The sequence below is a fragment of the Epargyreus clarus genome, unplaced genomic scaffold, assembly GCF_041222505.1.
Source record: "Epargyreus clarus isolate Ecla_fem2 unplaced genomic scaffold, WU_Ecla_fem_2.2 ptg000001l, whole genome shotgun sequence".
Taxonomy (NCBI): Eukaryota; Metazoa; Arthropoda; class Insecta; order Lepidoptera; family Hesperiidae; genus Epargyreus; species Epargyreus clarus.
In genome coordinates, this window is record NW_027332209.1 from 12,238,483 (window position 1) to 12,260,584 (window position 22,102).

General features: G+C 34.7%; 2 protein-coding genes across 5 annotated transcripts in view; one reads left to right on the forward strand and one right to left on the reverse strand.

The window, feature by feature from the left end:
• Ugt50B3 (UDP-glycosyltransferase family 50 member B3) overlaps positions 1-1,816 on the forward strand; it is a 60,184-nt gene extending 58,368 nt beyond the window's left edge. For all 4 annotated transcript variants that reach the window (XM_073083924.1, XM_073084082.1, XM_073084004.1 and 1 more), the window contains exon 7: positions 1,043-1,816. In XM_073083924.1, the coding sequence (XP_072940025.1) occupies positions 1,043-1,623 (581 nt within the window). In that variant the 3' untranslated portion in view covers positions 1,624-1,816. The remainder of the gene's footprint in view (positions 1-1,042) is intronic.
• Positions 1,817-5,334: 3,518 nt separating this feature from the next.
• The window catches only part of LOC140750604 (xanthine dehydrogenase-like), a 39,091-nt gene continuing 22,323 nt past the window's right edge, over positions 5,335-22,102 (reverse strand). Inside the window, exons 18-25 of the mRNA XM_073084292.1 lie at positions 20,221-20,378; positions 13,452-13,602; positions 12,654-12,911; positions 10,618-10,829; positions 9,326-9,611; positions 6,790-6,915; positions 6,168-6,309; positions 5,335-5,590 (exon numbers count right to left, since the gene is read on the reverse strand). Coding sequence (XP_072940393.1) covers positions 5,466-5,590; positions 6,168-6,309; positions 6,790-6,915; positions 9,326-9,611; positions 10,618-10,829; positions 12,654-12,911; positions 13,452-13,602; positions 20,221-20,378 — 1,458 coding nt within the window. The 3' untranslated portion in view covers positions 5,335-5,465. The remainder of the gene's footprint in view (positions 5,591-6,167; positions 6,310-6,789; positions 6,916-9,325; positions 9,612-10,617; positions 10,830-12,653; positions 12,912-13,451; positions 13,603-20,220; positions 20,379-22,102) is intronic.

Genomic DNA, 22,102 nt, shown 5'->3' on the forward strand with positions numbered 1-22,102 from the left:
ATTTGCTTCTTAAATCTTATAAAAAAGAACATCCCTTAGTAGGTGTACCTGTGTTAGATAGATACCAATAACCTAAGAAAAATCACATTGAAACAATTAGGGCGGGTTGTACCGAAGATCTGTTTAAAAGTTGCGTTAAAGTTAACTATAATAATATCTTTGACGAAAGCGATGTAATGTTACAATTCTGTATTGCATCAAGTAATTTATCTTAGAACGTCATTTGTAGAAATTTTTCATCAACGTTGACAGTTATCAACGTCTATAAGTTAACAAAAGCCATAACTTTAAGCTACTGAAATCGACTGATTCACGTTAAATGTTAGATATGACGTCATGTTAACTGTAAAATTGTGTAACCCACGAATTGTTGAACCATCGATTTGACAGCTGGTTAGGCCTTTGTTAACATTAAAGTTACATGGTGCAACCCACCCTAAGAATTAAGTGTTTCAGTTGCTATTATATTATTACCCTTGAATTTTGATTATTATTGAAATTTGTAGGATGATTAATGGCATCGTGAATGGAAATCACAATCGTAACAGGTTAATTGTAACGTAATAGATGAATTTTAATTGAAATGGTTATAATAGTTTCAATTTGATTTATCTACTTTCAGGTTAAGGTTAAGTTATTGTTATGATATGATGTAAGAGTAAAAGAGTCTGGCTGGGTATTCGTGTCTAGAGTCTCAACGTTAGATGGCAAAATAAAATACTGCTAATACCTTTTTGCTTTGCTTATGTTCAATGCATATGTCATGAACTAAGTAAATATAATCATGATAAATCTCTTAGTTTCTCGGAGTTCATCAATTTTCTTATCAATGTTACGGTCGATCTTACCAATGTTACTGTCAGGTGTAACATACGATATTTTATCCCTGGTGGTACAAGGAACAAGAGTTTGCCATTATCGTCGCTTCCACGAAATTGTGTCCATCCATCCATTTTATGTAATCAACAGTGTTGTATTATACCGTAAAATAAAAGAAGAATAAATTCGCTTACAAATAATCTTACATTTTTGATTATTCCAGGTCACCCGAGGATAAAAGCATTCATCACACACGGTGGTCTTCTCAGCATGTTCGAAACAGTTTACCACGGAGTCCCCATCGTCAGTATTCCGGTCTTCTGTGATCACGATGCCAACGCAGCGAAAGCAGAGCTAGATGGTTACGCGAAGAAGCTAGAGCTACCGGAACTAACAGCAGACAAACTGTTCAGAGGCATCAAAGAAGTAATAAACGAGCCAAAATACAGAATAAATGTTAAGAAGCGACAAATCCTTTTGAGAGATCAGAAAGAAACGCCATTAGAAAGAGCCATTTATTGGACCGAGTACGTGATAAGGCACAAAGGCGCTTACCATCTGCAATCCCCGGCAAAAGATTTGAATTTCTTCCAATACTACTTAATAGATGTCGCTTTTGTATTCCTGATATCAGTCCTAATGATTTCAGCTCTCATTTCGTACGTTTTAAGGTTCGGTTTGAAGAAACTCGTCGATTACGTACAAAAAAGGAGGATGGACAAATTGATCGACAAGTCGAACGATTTGTTGAAACGGTCGAAGAATTTCATAGACCCAGCGCTGAGATCAAAGAAAAATCTGTGAAATCCAAATTTATTAACATTAATAAATTCGGATTTTAAATTTATTTAGACGTAAATAACTTATGCTGATAGTTACCATCCGTTACCGTAAAATAATTTACAATGTGACAGGTTTAGTGATAATAATTTTAGGCGACGATTGTAAATATTTAATTATAGGTTAATAAAGACTTATTTTGACATACATAAATTTATTTAACTCTTTAATTAAATTTAAATTTACTATGAAAGTAAAGTTAAGATTAATTTTAGAATGCAGGTGGTACCACCGCCACACCTATTATAACCTAATAACAGCAGTGTTAGGCGCTGCTGTGTTCTGGTTTGAAGGGTGTGGTAAGGGAGACATACTTTTTCGACGCGTGTCAGCTTAAGCTTCAGGGGAAGCAGCGCACTGTACTAAACCTCAGGTTGGAATCGAATCCTATCTGGGGTTGACTACACAGGTCCACGGGCGGCGCTAGCCACTTACCACCAGGTGGATTGTGTGATTGTCTGCTACTCCCATATAAAAAAAAAAACTATGATACGTAAATACACATTGCTAGGGTAGATACTTTTTTGTCTGCCACTGCACGTTTTATAATTTGCACGTGTCTGTCGCGCTCTATGTAAACGCAAATAACCCTAATAGTCATCATCAACCCATTACTGTCCCAATGCTGGACACAGGTCTTCTCTCAGAATGAGAAGGATTAGGCCATAGTCCATCGCGCTGGCCAAGTGCGTATTGGTAGACTTCACATACCTTTGAGATTTTTTTTTATAAATCTCTCAGGTATTCAGGTTTCCTCACGATGTTTTCCTTTACCGTTTAACAAGTGATAATTAATTTCTAATACGCAGTGATAGCCTAGTAACGCAGTGTTAGCCTAGTGGTTAAGAAACTCGACCTCTCGATCGAGGGGTCCGAGGTTCAAATCCCAGGCACCTCTGATTTTTCAAAGAACCCTAATAGTACAGAGTTAAATATTCGAAATATTTTAACAACAGACAATTAACATTATTTTGACCTTTAATTTATCTGTCGGTAGATTCCTATTCAACAATGTCTGGGTTTAGTCCCAGACAAGGTCAAGTCCCAAATAACGTGAAAATGGAAACACGACTAACAAAATGGATCAAGAGGTTTGAAGGAAATTACATTACAATGAATTGTAGCCAGGGAACTGATTTTTATATTGTTATACAATACGTTTTACGTTTTGTGGGGCCCTTTGATTTCATGTTTACTTTTGATATTGTAATAGAATTCGTTAAATAGCTTTTGAAGATATTTTGCAAAAAGTTTTCATATAAAGAGTGAATTATTGATATTAATGTGGACGTATTTTAAAGGGTGTTTAAGGTCTAAGTGTAGTATTTATTTTGTCATAGGACTGATGCAGCAAACGATTATATTATTAGGCAACTTAATGGTAAGTAACCATTGTAGTCCATAGGCTTCTTTAACCAACTTCATTTGTCAACCCCTGTTGGTTTTACGTAGGATTTCTCATAACTTATTTAAGGCAGCCGGCATCCACGTCCTATTGTTTAGTACCAACAGTCAGTTTTGAACGAAGACCTGCCGAGATTTCTTAATCCACATCAGATCTTATAAGTAGATCCTAGACATAAGCAATCCTCAGAAAGCGGGAAGTAAGGTCTTTGCAGGTTTGTGATTGAAGTAGATTTCAGTGTTGTAAATTTTAGTTCCTTGGTCGCTTTTAGGATATAAACGGAAGAAGCACTATTAAGCAAATATCAAGTGTATTTCTATCTTACCTTTTGTGGAGGCCCCCACAATGGAGACGTCGGATTTTTTTTAATTCAGACTAGTAAACACTAGTAAAAAAAAATATTTTCCTTTGATATGTTTTTTCGCTGTTTTACCTTTACCTACAGTACTTCGTACAAACATGAATACTACAATAATCTACCTGCGTTTCACAATTAAACATTTATTGAAAACTCAACTGAAAAAATTGTTCATTTTATTCGGAAAATAATTTGGGGCCAGGGGGCCCCCACTCCTTTGTTGCCCCAAGGCCTCTAGACCTCTAAATCCGGCCCTGCCTCACTCTTAAAAGAGAGTGGGTACTAGCTCTTAAATCACCTGAAATGAGTTGGTGTGTCACAAACAAATCACGTAGGACTCTACTACTAATACAATACTATTTTTATTTTTGGCTTCCTAAAAAGTTGGTAAGTTGGAGATCCGCGGTTTAGAACTTAAGAGAATTATGTTTTACAAGGACATCAATAAAACAATAATACAATTATATAATTTTATTTACTTTGCATGACATATAGACAAAAAAGTGTAGGGTGCTTTGTTGAATTATTGTTTTAACAATAATATTGCAAGTAATCTTTAATTATTAATACTGAAGTAGGAGACTAGACAATTGTTAATATATATCATCATTATTATATATTAACCATATATACTTAAATATAACTATATTTAAGATGTAAACTAAACTAAAAATTAATGTTGCCTGGTTGTTAATTAACTTATATTTATATAGGGGAAACTGGGGACACTTGATCCTTACGGGAGACTTGGTACACTGGATTTACAGAGCTTCTGTGAACACAATATGATTTTAGTGTGGCAACATTGGTTGTCTATGATACGTTATAACTTTCTAAACTTGGTACTCTTGTCCAATTTGATATTTAAGCAGATGGCGGATGATTGTGTGTTTCGTGTCGCAGGAAAATATTTTTCGTAAGTTTTCATTTAGATTAAATAATTGGTTAGTAAACTTATTTTGGGTAAGTAACACTTTTAAACTATTCATTATCTATGTTTTTAAAAGTCTGTTTCATAGAATAGTGTTAATAGTAGTCGATTTTTTTACAATATCTTTTTATAACCACAGTATAGCTAGGGTACACTTGGTACACTTTCTTATGGGAGATATGATCCCCCCGCATGAAGCATCCATTAAAGTTTATTTTTGAATAATTTCAGGGTTCAATATGCCTAGAGTATATAAAACAATAGAAGGTGCAGGAAAAAGAATATCAACCATAAGATTCTGTAATAATAGGAACATTAAGTAATGTTAGCTGAAAACATAGTTACTCGTATATGTGATTTATCAAAACAGTGGATATGTTGTTGTTGTTGTTTCTACTTTATCTACTAAGCAAATAAATCAATGATAAATCAATTTTAACATTTTTTTTTTTCATTTTGGTATCATATGAAAATATAGGAGACTTATTTCCCTCAGGATCAAGTGTTCCAGAGGGGGGAGGGATCAAGTCAGACATATATATGGGACACATGGTATCATTCCCTATACAAAGTTTTCGTGGGCTGGTTACTAAAATTATGTACCGATATCATTCGCTTTTATACTTAGTATAGCCAATGAAATTCCACGTATTTCAGTACCAATATATCTAAAATCGGATCAATATTTACCAAATAGTGGTCAAAAAACAAAAGGGGGGATCAAGTGTCCCCAGTTTCCCATATATAATAAGCAATTCCCCAGGTATTGAACCCAAACAGCTATGACAACATATCACAAAATAAATTATTATATTTCTATTTACGATACGGAACTATTTACGATTCATGTAAAATTCCATCTGTTTGCATGTCTGTATGTTCGTGTTCCTGTATTCATGACACCCACAACACAGAAAATCTTAAGCGAGAATTTCGTGAGTATGTGGAACGGGCTTTAGGTTTGTGGGGCGTTGTGGGTTATGATTGCGAAAAGCGTTATATCGTATGATATAGTTATGTAGGACTATTGCAAAGTATCGGCTAATACTACAATATTAACTACTTTTGGGCCAAAAATAAATGAGCCCTATTTATTAACTACCCAAGTGAGATTAATCAATCTTAGCTGGGTGTTGAATTTGGCCAATGACGCTGACTTCTTTCTGCTCTATCTCCTCTGGGTTCACTTTGGTCACGGACCCAGAGTCAGAAGACACTGCGAATCGCATTATGTGGTCTGAAATATCAAAAACATGATTAATATTATTATCAACACTTTATAAGTACAATTAAGAACGAGAAACCATTTTTTAAAGGATACAACATGGACTTTTGTAATTTACCCCAGATTAGATGAGAATCCTCCTAGTCCTAGAAGTCTACTAGGACTAAGTTGCAACGCCATATATAAGTAACTCTCGCATACTACACCCTTTAACGTAGCTCTAGGACAGCAGTGTTAAGCGCTGCTACTATATGGTTTGGAGGGTGTGGTAAGAGTGTCGCTCATACTTTTCCGAGGCGCTTCAGCTTAGTCCTCAGGAGTAGCGACGCATTTGACGCCCACCTCAAGTAGAAATCATATTTTTACTCTTTTTTATAATATAGGAGTAGCAAACGAGCATGCAGTCCACCTGATGGTAGATGGCCACTGTCGCCCATGGACATCCGTAATCAACCTCAGATAGGATTAGATATACCTGCGGTCGGTTACAGATATAAAAGTAATCAACCCCAGATAGGATTATATTCCTACCTGAGGTCGGTTACAGATAAAAAAGTTGGGTGCAGAACACGCACCATTTGAGCACTACCTTTGAAGTGGAACACGAGGCATGCCAGCGCGCCCAGCCCGCCCACAGCCACGAGCAGCCAGCGCACCACGCCAACTATGCGCTTCGGGATGAACAGCTGATGCTTCAGCATGTTTACGAAGGTCTTGTTCAGGGATAGACCCTAGAAGGTACAAGTTGGCTTTCAAACAAAAATGTTCAACAGTAGACGATGAGAAAAAGTGTAATCCATGACTAAAAGGCAATAACTTGTTCTGAAATATACGTCAAAGTTCTATAATTCTAAAGTTTAATCAAGAATAATAGGGAATTTGAAATAATTTATTTTGTTTTTTACGAAGAAGAAGGGTTTTCTGACAAACAACAGACTAGTGATAACCAAACGTCGACCTAAATGTGAACACATGTAAAGGTGATAATTCTGGAGAAAAAACAATACATCGCATGTCTCAAAACTGAAAAACGATGTAAAGAGACTAAACACATAGAGACAAAAATAATTGAAGACCTATGACCTAGAAGGTTCATGGATCTACAGATGTATCGTGAAGATCAAATATTGAATTCCGAATAATTTTGCGCATTTGTTGCCAACCGATTTTTTTCCATTGGAATTGGTATAAACACATTATTCAATGAATACCTCTTCAATCCAAAAAAGTGGAGCAATAGTGTCTGGCAGATCCTTGCAGAGCTCCATCTTCTCAGTTTTCAAGAGTTGCATGCTGAACATTACCCTCTGCTTAGCTACCATTGGTGTGCCGGTTATCTGCACATATTGGAGGAGATTTTTACTCTATTATTATTATTGTCTATTATTATATCTAGGCAGAAAGTGTTCCTGTAACCACCCCATATGCATTTGCGAAATATCACCGTATTTACAGTAAACATTTTTTTAAATGTACTGTATAGTTGCATTTATTTTTGTCATCTAAAAGTAATCGACATATTTCGCGTAGGTTTCAATAAACTTAAATTTAGATTAACGATTACTTTAATAATCAATTATGATTTTGTGAAAAATACCTTTTAAAACAATGATTATTTCAAGAAAAAATAAAAAGTCCACTTCAAGTAAATTTTGTGGTATATAAAAAGGTCCTAAAATATTCAACGCTGCGATTTTAGATAGGTCCTATTTGAATAGACTCTTATCGTCTATCCTTTGTAACTAAATAACTAAGCGATTTAGATACATAAGAACCAATTTGGGTAATTCTGAAATAGGAGTGCAAAAGAAAACTCAATAGTGCCTACATTCATATCTCTCAGAATTTGAGTACAATTACTAAAAGGAATTTAAGTACATTCTATTGAATATATTTTAAATTAATTGAATACTTTGAATGTACTAGGCTAATCCAAGATCATAATTTTATCTTAAGTATTATAAAAGTTCACCTTATGAAATATGAGTGTTAAAACAATTTTATTAATATTTAAGATTGTCTCGATAAAGGAAATTGTGCTGACAATCTCGCCCAACCAAAAAAAATTTTAACAAAAAAATAAAACCGACTTCTATGTCACTACAAAGTAAAAAATAATTTAAATAAATGTTGGTTTAGTACATATTTCTGAAGTCGGCACTCAATATATTTCGTTTGATAACAGCGTAAACAGCGTGTCCAATATGAGCGCCGACTTCAGAAATATGTACTAAACCAACATTTATTTAAATTATTTTTTACTTTGTAGTGACATAGAAGTCGGTTTTATTTTTTTGTTAAAATTTTTTTTTCACCCTTTTTAGTGATGATATGCTAACGTTTGTATTAATATTATGTAAAATTGTATAAAGGTGATCATGAATAAAGGTAAGGTCTGAATTCATATGGATTGGACCCACCCGCTCGCACGGCGCTGCCGCGCCCTTCTCTCTTAGTTTTATATTGTCTTATATGTTCCAACCTAACCTAACCAATTCAATATGAAACACTATAGGCGAGGCTTTATGAGATACTAATTATTGGCTAGGTTAGGTAGGAACAGATAAGTAAATAAATCAAACTAGGTGGTAAAACTCTGCGAGTGAACCGGTCCAATTTACATTAATTCAATAGTTAAGAAAAGAAAAAGGAGTTGAAGGTTAAATTTTTCATCATATGTCTCTGTCTAGCAACTTCATTACAACAAATGTATATTCTATATACTTTACATGGGAGGCACATCTGCATCATCAGGATTGAAGAATTGAAGGTCATATCTTACATCATATGTCTCTACTCAAAGACCTCATCATATATTCGTAAGCTCCAAATGGCTAACTTGTATGATTGAGGCAGGAGGCACTTCTGCATTATCAGAGTTGAAGAGTAGAAGGTCAAATTTTCCATCATATATCTCTACCTATCAACCTTATTGAATATTCATAAGCATCAAATGGCTAACTTGTATGGTTGAGGCAGGAGGCACCTCTGCATTATCAGAGTTGAAGAGTAGAAGGTCAAATTTTCCATCATATATCTCAACTTATCGATTTTATTAAATATCCATAAGTTCCAAATGCCTAACTTGTATGGTTGAGGCAGGAGGCACTTCTGCATTACCAGGGTTGAAGAGTTGAAGGTCAAATTTTCCATCATATCATGTTAACCTAGATACTCAATGTTCATTTTAAGTTTCATGAGAATTGAGTGGGCAGAAGGTAAGTTGTCAGAAAATATGTAAAAAGCAGGGGTAGTGATGATGAGTTCCACCCCATAACTTAAATTCTAATCATCAGAGCATACTAATGTTAAGGTAGGAAAGTACCGCAACGAAACTCTCTTTCATATGAAAAAAAGAAAATTAAAATTGGTTAAGAAATACTCGACTTATTCAAGTTTATATGAAATCGGGTTTTTCCAATTTTCCGGGAAAACTGGCGGAAATTTTCAAATTTCCTCGAAATGGGACTCCCTGTGAAACTAGCCACATACAATGGTGTATGAATCATGTTCATTGGTCGCGGCATCGTGAAAAAATCGCCGAACAAACATAAAAAAAAAATATATATATATACGGTCGAATTGAGAAACCTCCTCCTTTTTTGAAGTCGGTTAAAAAGAGCAAATATTAAATGAAAAGAAAGAAATAAAGAATGCCTAAATGCCTATACAAATCCTAAATGCTTGTTAATATCATATTAGTCTGTCACATTATTTATAACATAAAAAATACTAGAAATTGTTTACCGGCTCAAAATCAATGACGATTTCGTGTTCATTGACATCAGGGTTCAATCCTTTCACATTCTTGAGCAGCTCCGGATCACTGTCATAGTAATGTGGCAGGGAGACATACATGGGTACTCCCATGCACTTAGACATTTCCATGAGACCCTTCGGAGGGCACTTATCCGGGGCCTCGCAGTAGCATTGAAGTTCAGGGTCGTTGGCCAGGTCTCCAACATTAGCGATGTAACGATTGGTTTTGATTCCTCGGTATGATGTCTTCTTTTGGTACCAGGGTTTGAAGGACCTGATGAAGATCAACAGCTTATTACATTTTCTCCCTTTTCAATAAATTTGTTAAGATAATCTTTACTTTAATCGATTTGTTTGTAGTATTTCGATTGTACCTTATTCTACTACCATCATCGATGTTGTGATGGATACTCGTCTTCCTATTATTGGTTTTCTAGTAGTATATTATTTACGTCAATAAACTCAAATAATAAACATTTTTGATTCTGGATTATATAACTACGAAATATTAGTAAACATTTGTTTCAAAATATCTTTGGGCAAGAACATGAACATAGAAATAAAGGGACTTAACAGGAACCTAGAAATTCCTGCCGTACAGTTCAGGCACATAGCGAAATAATCCCACGAATAGCATATTATATGAACACGTATGTTGAACGAGGACAAGTAAAAAGAAAATTTATATTAATGCCTACTTTCAGAGAAACAGTCAAAATTTCTAAGAATAAATTGAAGGTCTAATACCTAAAATATAAAAATAGACATTTCACAAGGACTTCTAGGCGACAAGTACCTATCGTTTACTTTTTTATATTCACTTGATGTTTAGTGATCACTAAGTATTAATTATACTGGAAATCCTATTTAAAAGTCCTATTCCGGAGGGCTTATGTGGAAAGCATCAGGTGTGTATTGCGCCATTCAACGATTTGTAAGTCAATTAAAAACCACCATTGCTTCTGGGCATACGTTTGTAGGATTTTTTTGTGTGTGTCAACTTCATCCTTGACATAGAGATTGTTTTTGTACGTAAAGTATAAAAAGCATTAATACCCATTATAATATTTTCACCTATTGTTCCCCACTGAGATGTCGTCTTCCGACGTCGGTTGTGCAGTCCCCGAGGAAAGGGGGTGTTTAGTGGGTAGGCATCCCTTAAGGATGAGTGCTAGTGCATTATGAGCATTCACCCCCTCTCTGTTCGCAGTGTTATATTAATCATGTTCGCAGGGAAATTCTTTTAGTGTTTGGGCGCAAAAAATATACTATCCTCTCACCTGCACAGATCTCCAGAAAAAGACTCCAGCCTGTCAGCCTCGGTGAGGAACGGTGGGAACACAGTACCATCAGTGCCTTGGTACTCGTTGCAAGTGCCCGTCCACTTGTCCTGCTCGGTCTTGCCGTCGATGGCGACCACACGACCCACTTCCATCACGTTGGTGATACCACGCTTCACCGTCACCACATGCTTATCTACTGTTGCATTTCGCTGGATAAAAGAATTATAGTTTAAAAACTAAAAACCACGCTAAAATCGCACAAGGAAAATTGTTAATCCTGTGATTCCTGACGATTCTAATGAAGTGAATGGGATAAAATTATTAAAATCGTGTATTGTCATCAGTTCTTTATAAGTGTTCAAAATTTTAAATTAGTCGCACCGTTCAAAGTGGGTAAAAATCGAGTTCAAAGATTCCGTTACACACATACAGGTCAAGCTAAAAATAAAACTAAAGCTAGAAATAAAAATTAGGATGAGAAAATTCACTCACACCCTTATAACTTATTTAACTTGTCTGATTTGTCGTTACGTATTACAAAACAAGTTCTGTCTGTTTCTTCATGTACTTAAATTGGAAGAATTAGTCTGATTTACCAAATTCTATATTTTAGAATAGAAATGTGATATTTGGCTAGGGTTTGGTTTGTGTACAATAAGGTAACCTTATATATAAGTCAGTCGATATCAACAACCATCTACCAAAACGTAATTACTGCTTCACGTTGCAAATAGGTGTGGCGGTGGTATCACTTGAACTATTTGGTCAAATTACACTATATGTTCCTTTTTTATTTATTTATTGGACTATCGATATAAGAAACAGTGTTAATAATCAAATCAATCAATTTAAAATAAGCTTAATGGATACATTTTCACTGTTCTTACAATTATGTAATCACATCATGCATTATTACAAGTTTACGCATTTTTTTAATGTTCCTTTGTAACCATAATTTCATAAAAAATCTTAAGTAGGAGAAAACACTGAACATGTTAGACCAAGGACGCAATAAAATATAATACTTTCACCTACGTCTGGGATCTACGACCTAAAAATAATAAAACCAGTAGCTGGAAGCAGTGAGTGAAGATAAAAATACTATTAACTCACTAACTCTATTATTACAGTTGACTTAGTCAGCTGTCTTCGTCCTAAGGCCAAGATATGAACAAATAAGATTTTGTTCTAGGTATTTTTTACAAGGGATATTCTTGTAATGTAGTGCAAAGCTATTCGATTTATTGATAGTTGCATTATTTGCGTTGATAAAAATAGTTTTTTTTGGATTGTCTTGCTTGCGGCATAAGAGTGAAAAACAGCTTTCCAATTTAAAATTTGGTATTACAGAATCGCAAATTAATATCCCAGTAAAATCTACTTGAGTAAAAATAAAACTAAACTCTAGAAAGATAAATAATTATAAATAGATTAAGACCGGTTTTTGGAGGATATGAAATAAAAAAAAACATATATTTATAAATCGGTAGAGTTTGACATTTTGTTTATATTCTTTGGACATATTCCTACGGAGAATAAATAATATGTACGTATTACCGACGAATTGAGAACTTCTCTCCAGAGAAATCAATTAAATTATCAAGCTCTAAAACTTTACGGTTACGATCCTTCTTACATAGGTACTTTACGATTCTTTTTAGCATTTTATCTGATTTTCCCTTTACAGAGTTTTTGATTGATCTCCGTAAATACCTAAGGGCCCCGTTTGAAGACCTTGAGAAAATTTGTATATTGCTAAGTTTACGATATTTTATGTTCGCCTACAGAAGCATTTGCTAAGTAGGTGCTTAGTCCGTGACTTTGTGAGTTTATCGATCAGGCTTTTTCTCAGAAATTTTAAATATAAAATAAAATATAACAGTTTTCAGTCCTATCTTTCTATTAAAGTAACTTTTAGTTTAAAGTAATTTGAAATCGATTAAACTGTCTTACCTATTAATTTTTTAATTAAGGTATACCTCATTATCAAATAAAACATATTTTTACCATATCAATAACCATTAAATACTAACCATCCCAAACAAAGAGAACCTGTACTGGTTATTGGGTTCGAAAATGAGTCTTTCAGCCGCTTCCTTCTTCAGCGCCGTGCACACTGCCTTCGGAGCAAACTCAGTTCTGGCGCAGTTGATGATAACGCCACGGAAAAGCAGGTCCAGAGCTTTGACCCTGAGGAAGGTGTCTGTTGGGTTGTCGAAGATGCCGTTGAAAGCCTTGCCCAGCATGCTAAGCATTGCTGGCTTCTCCCGGTGAACGATTGCGATCATTCCCTAAAATAATGGCTTATTTAGTAAATGTTATAAATGGAACGATAAGGCGTTTTAAACTCTGTAGAATAAAAATAAGACTATTAATTTTATACAACTGGCTAATCATTTCTGGTTTCTCCTTATCGTTATGATTCACCATCATAACAATAATTCCCTAAAACAAAGGAATATTTTATATTACTAATCTGGAATCTGTTAATTTAGACACATACTTAATTTACCATTTGAAGATAAGTTATTGATTTTCAGAGTTCGAGCTATTTTTACAATATTTAGTTAAGAATCCTTTGTTGTTCGATTATTTCTGACTAACCTGTTTCTGGCTTAAGAGTAATGTTAAGTGCTACTTCGTTTTTATGATATAGTAAAGCACAGGTGCTTACACAAAGTGTTTCATCTTAGTCCTTATAGACAGCAAGGTATTTAAGGTAAATTTCTGATATGACTTCAATTCCATCTCTTTGTATTCTATTGTACTATTTCTATTCTATTTCATTAAGTGTGTCTGTTAGATTGTCTGAAACTATGAAAATCACTTACCATCATAAACATATGGGGCATAACGATCATTTCTTCACCAGTCAATCCCGGGCCTGACAGCTCAGGCTTGAAGTAAAATGTATCCACCTTCTTGTAGTTTATGGTGTCTGTATCCTCCTGGTCTTCGACTTCCACTTTCTCTTTCCATTCCCTAGTTTCAGATAGATAGTCATTATTAGCTATTAAAGAGATAAACTAAGTTAAATTAATTTTGGTAATGTAATTCAAAGTTAAAATAATTTAAATTTTAATTGAAAGAAATTTTTGAATTAGTGTTTTTATTGTTTTAAATTTACTATTGAACATTCAAAGTTTTCTTAAAAACTCTTCGTAAAAAGAAACCGGTATTTCAGGGGATTTTCAGTTTAACTATTAAACCGTAATTGGTAGATACTATACATTTCTTAAAGTATTTACTTCTATAATAATCAGTATCTATGATAATATAAAAAATAATAACAGAAATTGATGACACGGAACCCTATGTATGCGATTTCGACTCACACTTGGCCAATTATTTTAGAATTACAGTAACCATCTTAATTTGAAAATTCGGGATAAAATACGATAAACAAAATTATTTACGAGTGTTGAATAACAAACCTGTGGTCTGTGAATTACTTTGTTACGTAATATTGGATTGTGGAAAATTTTCTGTCTAAAATGAAACAAAACAAAATAGTTCTCATCAACATTCCCTGGGATAATGAAGCTGTAAACCACACCTGCGGCACAAAGCTGCTGACAGCGTTTCATTAGGATTTGGTATAATTGTAACTTTTGAAACGTTGGTTTTCGTTTTTAAAATTTAGAAGTATTTTTGTTCTTGACATATTTTATGAAAAAAACATAAAATCAGAGACAACTATATTCGTATAACCTTATATTGTTTAAACTTTATAATTATTGAACATTCAAAGTTTTCTGAAAATGTCTTCGTAAAAATAAACCGGTATTTTAGGTAATTTCCGTTTATTTAATCGTTATTTTACAATGTACCTACATCTACAGCATCTGTGATAATATAAAATCTACCAAAAATTTAATAGCACGGAACGATTTCGACTCGCACTTGGCCAATTATTATTTTAGAATTAAAGTACCTAGTTAATTTGCAATTTTCGGGATAAAACACAACAATGAAATATATTTACGCGTGTTGAATAATAAACCTGTGCTACTAAGTTCTGTGAAATAGTTTGTTACGTAATATTAAATTGTGGAAAATTATCTGTCTAAAATGAAACAACACAAAATAGTTCTCATCAACATTCCTTGGGATAATGAAGCTGTAAACCACACCTGCGGTACAAAGCTGCTGTCAACGTTTCATTAGGATTTGGTATAATTGTAACTTTTGAAACGTTGGCTTTCGTTTTTTAAAAGTATTATTGTTGTGGACATATTATATTAATCAAGTTTTTAAAATTTTAAAGCATTATTGTTCTTGACATATAACATTAATAAAATATAATTTACAGTACGAATAGACTGGAGGAAAAATATCATTCATGAATTATTGCGATGGTGTTAGTGTAAAGTCCACTCCATATATCCCGCTCTTTAACCTATTTTGGTAAAAGATTATATAAAAATATATTTAATAAACATCAAAATTAATTTAGAAAATTTGTATGAATATTTATTCGCATTGAAATAAATAGAAATTCGACATCGATCTAAAATCGAACTTTTTACTATGTATCAATTAATAAAATATAGTGTATAATTAATATTACGTCATTTGTGATAAGGCCATACTTTTAAAGTGTGGGTCATATTATTTTTCAAAATACGAGTGTTAAGTTGGCAACTAAGTTCCCGCCATTTTTAATCTAAATATTTCTCATACCAGTATTATCCAATGTTCGTAGCTAAATGTTTTAAATAATTCAAAGGAGTATACGATCTTTTGGAATTTTCTATGTCAGCTTCCTATACTCGGAATTTCATTAATACTGACGCAAAATGTACGATTTGTTCAAATGAGTTCTTCGAGAGAAATCCGAGTGATTTCTGCCAAAGAGATATTGAAAATCACGTCAAATAATAGAAAAAAGTTAATGAGAGAAATACATAATTAAGTAAGTCTTTTGTTAATTTTTGTTGGAAAATGAACCCTTAAATACATAGATTAGTAAAGATTACTCACTCCTAACAAGAAAATGTACCCAGTTTTGAGAATTGAAATAGTTGCGTAAAAAAGTTTTACCACGTCTCCGTGCTAAAATGTCCCTATAATATTTGAAATATTTATTTATTTATTATGTAAATTACGCAGTATTAGTTATTTATTCATAAATTTTCTCTAAAAATGTTTTTATTTGTCAAGAATTAAAAAAAAGAACTTACTAATAAGCCATTTGTGGCTTCAATCAATTTCAAGGCGGCGAAGTATCTTTACCAATCTATGCTTAAATATGGCTGGAACTTAGCTGCTAATCTCTACTAGGTTTGAGCAAGATTTTCTTGCAAAATACTTTACCTACCAATAACTTGATATATAATATATTTGAAATATGTACATTTTTTATACTTATGTTAATTGGATATATATTTTATATTATAACATAATATTATGTAGCCAACTAAAGCCAGCCGACCCGGCAAACGTTGCGTTGCCATATAAATAAAAAAATGTTAAGGGTGAACAACACCTATCGCTTAGGGGTATGAAATAGACAGTAGCCGATTCTCAGACCTACTGAATATGCATATAAAGTTTGGTGAAAATCGGTAAAGCCGTTTCGGAGGAGTACGGTAACAAACATTGTGACACGAGAATTTTATATATAAGATTTTGCAAACCTATTTTTCTTCTATGACATATATGACCTTCGCGACCACAACTGCAATTTTTATATCGATTGCTATAAATAATAAATCATGTAAAAAGACCCTTCAAAGTATAGGATTGTCCAACCAAGGCACATAATTAAAGGGTATCGTGGATGTGTCATAGAAAATGAATGACGTATTCAGTTCTTGATACTGGAAAAAATATTACAGGGATATACCTGATAAAGTGAAATTGTATTGTTATTTTGTATTGTATTGTTTTTGTTTTTTATTTAATATTTTATATAATATAGGAGTACCAGACGAGCATGCAGTCCAACTGATGGTAAGTGGCTACTGCCGCCCATGGACATCTGTAATGATCCCCAGATAGGATTAGATATTCCTACCTGAGGTCGGCTACAGATGCGCCGCTACCCCTGATTACTAAGCTGGAACACCTCAGAAAAGTATGTCTCCCTTACAACACTCTTCAAACCAGAACACATCAGCGTTTAACACTGCTGTTATGAGGCAGAAACATATGTGGCGGTGGTGCCACCAGAGTCAATCCACAAAGGGTTCTACCCCCTTAAAATCTGGTATATTTTTTTCATATTTTTGTGAAATTAGGTGGCCTATCAGGAATTGACTTGTAATTTGTAAACCTTAGCCGAACTTACTCGTACATTTAAACTGTCATATACACTGCGCATTTACATAAAATTGGGTTTCGTCTGGAAGTAAATCTGATCGAAATAAATAAATTCAATATTTTAATTCAATTAAAGAGTTGAGAAGACATTGAAAGGTGGTAGAGGAGGCATGTCTAGAGTGAATTTCAGTGGAAATGTGTGGATACCGGCTGAATTACAGAAGTGATCGTTTTAGACCTCTGGATAGCAACGCATCTGTGATCTGCTTCAGATAGAGTTTTCTCTATAATAATTCATTTCCTCCTATGTTTGTCTACCAATACTGTTTGACGCTTTTTCCTTTCATATATATTGATGATCATTATCATTACTGATTAACTAGCAATTATAATAAAAACTAAAACCCAACTGTTTAAAAATAGTCTATGGTCACTCACACAATAGAAATCCAACGACAATGCATATATTACAAATCGTCGAGCCGTTAGGCTGAGAACGCACTACGATTAAACGCGTTTAACCGCAAGACTGAAACCGCAAAAATATAAAACATATTGCTTTCTATACAAGTGCACGCACTAGTGACTTTTTCAGGCGACTGATTTATTGTTACATTTTGACCGCGGCTTGTTTAAAGCGCGGTTTTTTTGTCTCCCATAGTAATTGTATGGTGGCGCATTGATATAAAGTAAAGATATGTTACTAGCGGGTATGAAATGAAATGAAATGAAATATATTTATTTTGTATAGGCCAACGGCGGCACTTACAAATTGTCAGTTACAATATTTTCTTAAACTACTACCGAATCGGAACGCGTAAAACATGAAATATACAAAATACACCAATTGGAGTGAATCGACTCCAGTTCCTCTCGCGCGGCGTAGTAACTGACACGTATGTATGTCACTGTACACGTTAAACGTTATTGTTTTAGTCTTCTAAGCCTCAAAATGCCTTCTTGTGCAATGCGTAAATGTAGAAATTATGTAAAAAAAATACACAAGTTTCATGGAATCACATATTAAAAGTAAATGAGGAGAAATCATTATATCTTGATTATTTTTCGTGTTTGGTCCGCCATAATTACATAACTGACAAAAAAGAGATAACGTATTCTTTCCACAAGTAGTGATAGCGAAGCGGGCAGGTAACATATCTATAGTTTTAAATATCATTGGTGTTTTATTCAGTCTCGATGGGCGAGCGATGAATCTAACCCCATAACACGTGCTGTTCGCCTGAAATCCATGATGAGACTGAAATAAAATTAAGCCAAAAGAAAACCGCAGTGCGTGTTCGTATGCGTTTTGGCGATTTCAGCTGTTTTTATTCAGCCTGCGTTTAATCGCAGTGCGGTCTCGGCCTTAAAGCTGTAGAACCTAAGAATAAGACGTACGTACATACGCTCAAAAAACATTACCATCCGTGGTTGGGAAAATGCTCAGATTTCCTATAATAATCATCATAAGTAAGTCGAATTTACACCGATTGGCAAAAACTAGTAAGTATAGAGATTCATTCCTATTTCCCATCCTTATTTTGAAGAATTTTAAAATCCCACTCTAAATTTAAGAAGACAACTACATATAACTTCCAAATCCTTTCTAAATAGAAGTTACCGAGTTGACCATATTTGCTTTGAAGCCAGACACATAGCAAGCTTATGTAACTTATAGAGGAATGGGGCTCTAAATTGTGAACTAGCTGACAGTAAGCACGTTATTACTACTAGAAGTAATAAATGTTATCTCCAGTTGAGAATCTTTGGTCTCGAAAATACTATTGTGTAACAGATACAGGAGTCGCCAATGCATCGACGGCCTTGAAAAAAACACATTTTTGCACTATTATTCCGGGAATACTTCAGAAGGAAGTTCATTCCCAATTTTTTTTTGTTTTTACGTTCCTGCACAAAAAATAGCGCGAAAACCGATCCGTGGAGTTAATCTGTAAAATAGAACCTCATTCTTCAGCGAGTGGTGTGATGTAGGAAGACTAATGAAAGCACCAGGTCAATGCGGATTGCATTGATGCACGTGGCTACTGACACCTTTACGTAGTTAACCACAGGATTGGAGTTCTACCCGCGGCTGGTCTCTGATATGTTGCTGGTTGAGGACCACACTCTAACAGAACATTCCAGCGCTTGACACTATTGTTCATAAGAAGAAATAGATGACGCTGCATCCCGGGTCGAAACATAAAGAATTCTACCATCTTTTAGCGGGGTTACACATGGCGACTTTTTACAGGGATTCCGTAGCACGTTATGTGAACGCGAGTCTGTATTGCTACTTACACTCGATTGTTTCGTTCTACATCAATCAACAGCATGAGCAATGCGACAGCATCGCGAATTTATTTTAGTCTTTGCGATTGAATCGCTGAAAAAAAGTCTCCATGTGTGCGATTCCGTAGCACGTTATGTGAACATGGGTCTGTATTGCTACTAAATCTCGACTGTTGGGCGACATTGAGCAATAGCTTTGCGACTTTAGCGGTCTTTTGGCGATTGAAAAATCGCTGCAAAAAATGTCCATGTGTATAGTTGTTGAAATCAAGAGACAAGATGAAATGTTTCAGAGATAATGAAAAATAATTATAGCCCAAGATAAATTGATACTTAATCCTTATTATGTTCAATGACATTACTAAAACAAATAACATTTAGTTGCTGTATTTTTACGTACTCGTCCGGTCGTAATTATATATCTCCAACGTAGTATTTTATTAATTAAAAGGTAGGAGTTTTTATAAAGTTTGCGTGACACGCGAATGGCTGACAGTAATTTGTTTAATGGCTACCTTTTTCAACGTGAGTTGAGAGAAGGAAGGTATAATTGTAAAGAAGGTTTAAATTCACACTTTGTTAGTATATTTGGAGAATGCGCACTTTGTGTATTGTGACGTTTTAGGTCCCAACTGAATATCATGTGACCTCACTTGTGCTGTATAACTTTTTCCTTACTTAATGCCTTTTGTAGTCTTTTTTTTATAATATAGGAGAAGCAGACGAGCATGCAGTCCCCCTGATGGTAAGAGGCCACTGCCGCACATGGACATCTGTAATCAATTCCAGATAGGATTAGATATTCCTACTTGAGGTCGGCCACAGATGCGCCGCTTCCCCTGAGGACCAAGCTGGAACGCCTCGGAAAAGTCTGTCTCCCTTACCACACCCTTCAAATCGGAACACAGCAGCGCCTAACACTGCTGTTATTAGGTAGAAATAGGTGTGGCGGTGGTGCCGCCGGAGTCGAACGCCAAAGAGTTCTATCAACTTCGAATCCTTTTATGTTCTGGAATATAATAAAAATATGTATAAAAAGCTTACTCAAAATGATAGGGACCAATTTCCTTTACAATCGGTATGGCGCCTTTGTGGACCTCTTCAGCATTCGTGTAGTTGAAGAGATACACCTTGAAGTCCAGAGGGAACGGGATCTTTTCCCACATTTGACGCACGTCGGTTTTCTTTGATAACGCCATTTCCTTTTAAAAAAATTAAAACTTAAGTAGAAGACCAAAAATAAGTATATACTCGTAAGTATATAAGTATTTTAATCTATATGAATTCTGTGGAATTAAATCACTACTACAACACAACAGTTTCAGAGCTGTAAGTCATAATTATTTTCGACTTAATATCATTCCATTTCTGAATGGGAGCTTCAAGTACTCGAGTGCCTCAAACTTGTTCCAATTGTTGATTGCCGATATGAAAAGTGGCATGTCTATTAGAACCATAACACATATTGGATGAATGTTATAACAGTGCATCTTAGATATCCAATGTCATAGCGTCTTTTTAACCAGTACCCTTACCATAAGTTTTCAAAACATCCCACAATTTTACGTTACGTTTACTCAATCCATTATTCTATTCCGTTTGCTTTACTAGACTAAGTAAGTGAGAGACAAAACATAAAGCGTCATTTTGTCAATTTAGACATTTAATGTTACGTTACTGACACCATAGTTCTGATACAATCCGCTACGGGCGCTGATTGGAATTTGTATGGGCATATATAAATTTGGAATACGTGAACAAATACCAAAACAGTCATATTTGTCAAAACGTAAAAACTCATGGTAAGGGCACAGTTCACGCGTAAACACACCTTCAGAAACAAACATTTCATTGGAAAGCAAGCACAGTACCCACACGCTTTTCCTCGACAATTTCCCGATTTCTCATTCACTGACCTCGGGTTCCGACAAATGACATAGGTAAAGGTATAGAGGTTGTACACCTTGCAAAATACTTCCTCGCGGTCTTTCGAGTAGAAACAGCAATTTCCGGACAACGCTATTGAACGAAGCATGTTGTTTTGCGTGGATTAACGCGAAATATTTGCGCGGGGATTACAATTAATTATTTATTTGCAAGGGGTTGGTTATGGGAGCTCCGTAGTAGTCCAAGCAAATGTTTTCTTTAATAGGCAGATGTTACATCTCGCAAAATACTTCCTGGCCTTCAAGTAGAAACGGCAATTTCCGGAGAAGTCAATTGATTGAGTCATTGTTTTGCTTGACTTAATGCTAAACTTGCGCGGTGGTTACACTTAATTATTTATTTGCAAGGGGTTGGTTATAGTAGTTTCGTAACAGTCGAAACGAATGTATAATTTAATGGGTAAATATTGCACCTTGCGAAATACTTCCTCGCAGTCCTTCAAGTAGAAACAGCAATTTCCGGACAACGCTATTGAACGAAGCATGTTGTTTTGTGTGGATTAACGCCAAATATTTGCGCGGGGATTACAATTAATTATTTATTTGCAAGGGATTTGGATATAGCTGTAACGTAACAGTCGAAACTAATGTTTTCTTTAATGGGTAGATATTACACTTTCAAATTTCCGGAGAACGCCATTGAATGAATTGTTTTGCGTGGATTAACTCCAAATACTTGCGCGGTGGTGATAATTATTAATTTATTTGTAAGGGATTTGGTTATGGGAGTTCCGTAACAGTCGAAACGAATGTATTATTTAATATTGCACCTTGCGAAATACTCATCTATAGTCCTTCAAGTGGAAACAGCAATTTCCTGAAAGCACCATTGAATGAGTAGGCATATTATTTTGAGTATAATGTCATCCCTGATATATTTTACTGCCTTGTTAAACCAGCGAACTAGATGAAAGAATATCCAGTAGTAGATTGGTGGAGTCGGCCCAAGTCACTGCGCATGTCTGCTTCACTAAACCAAA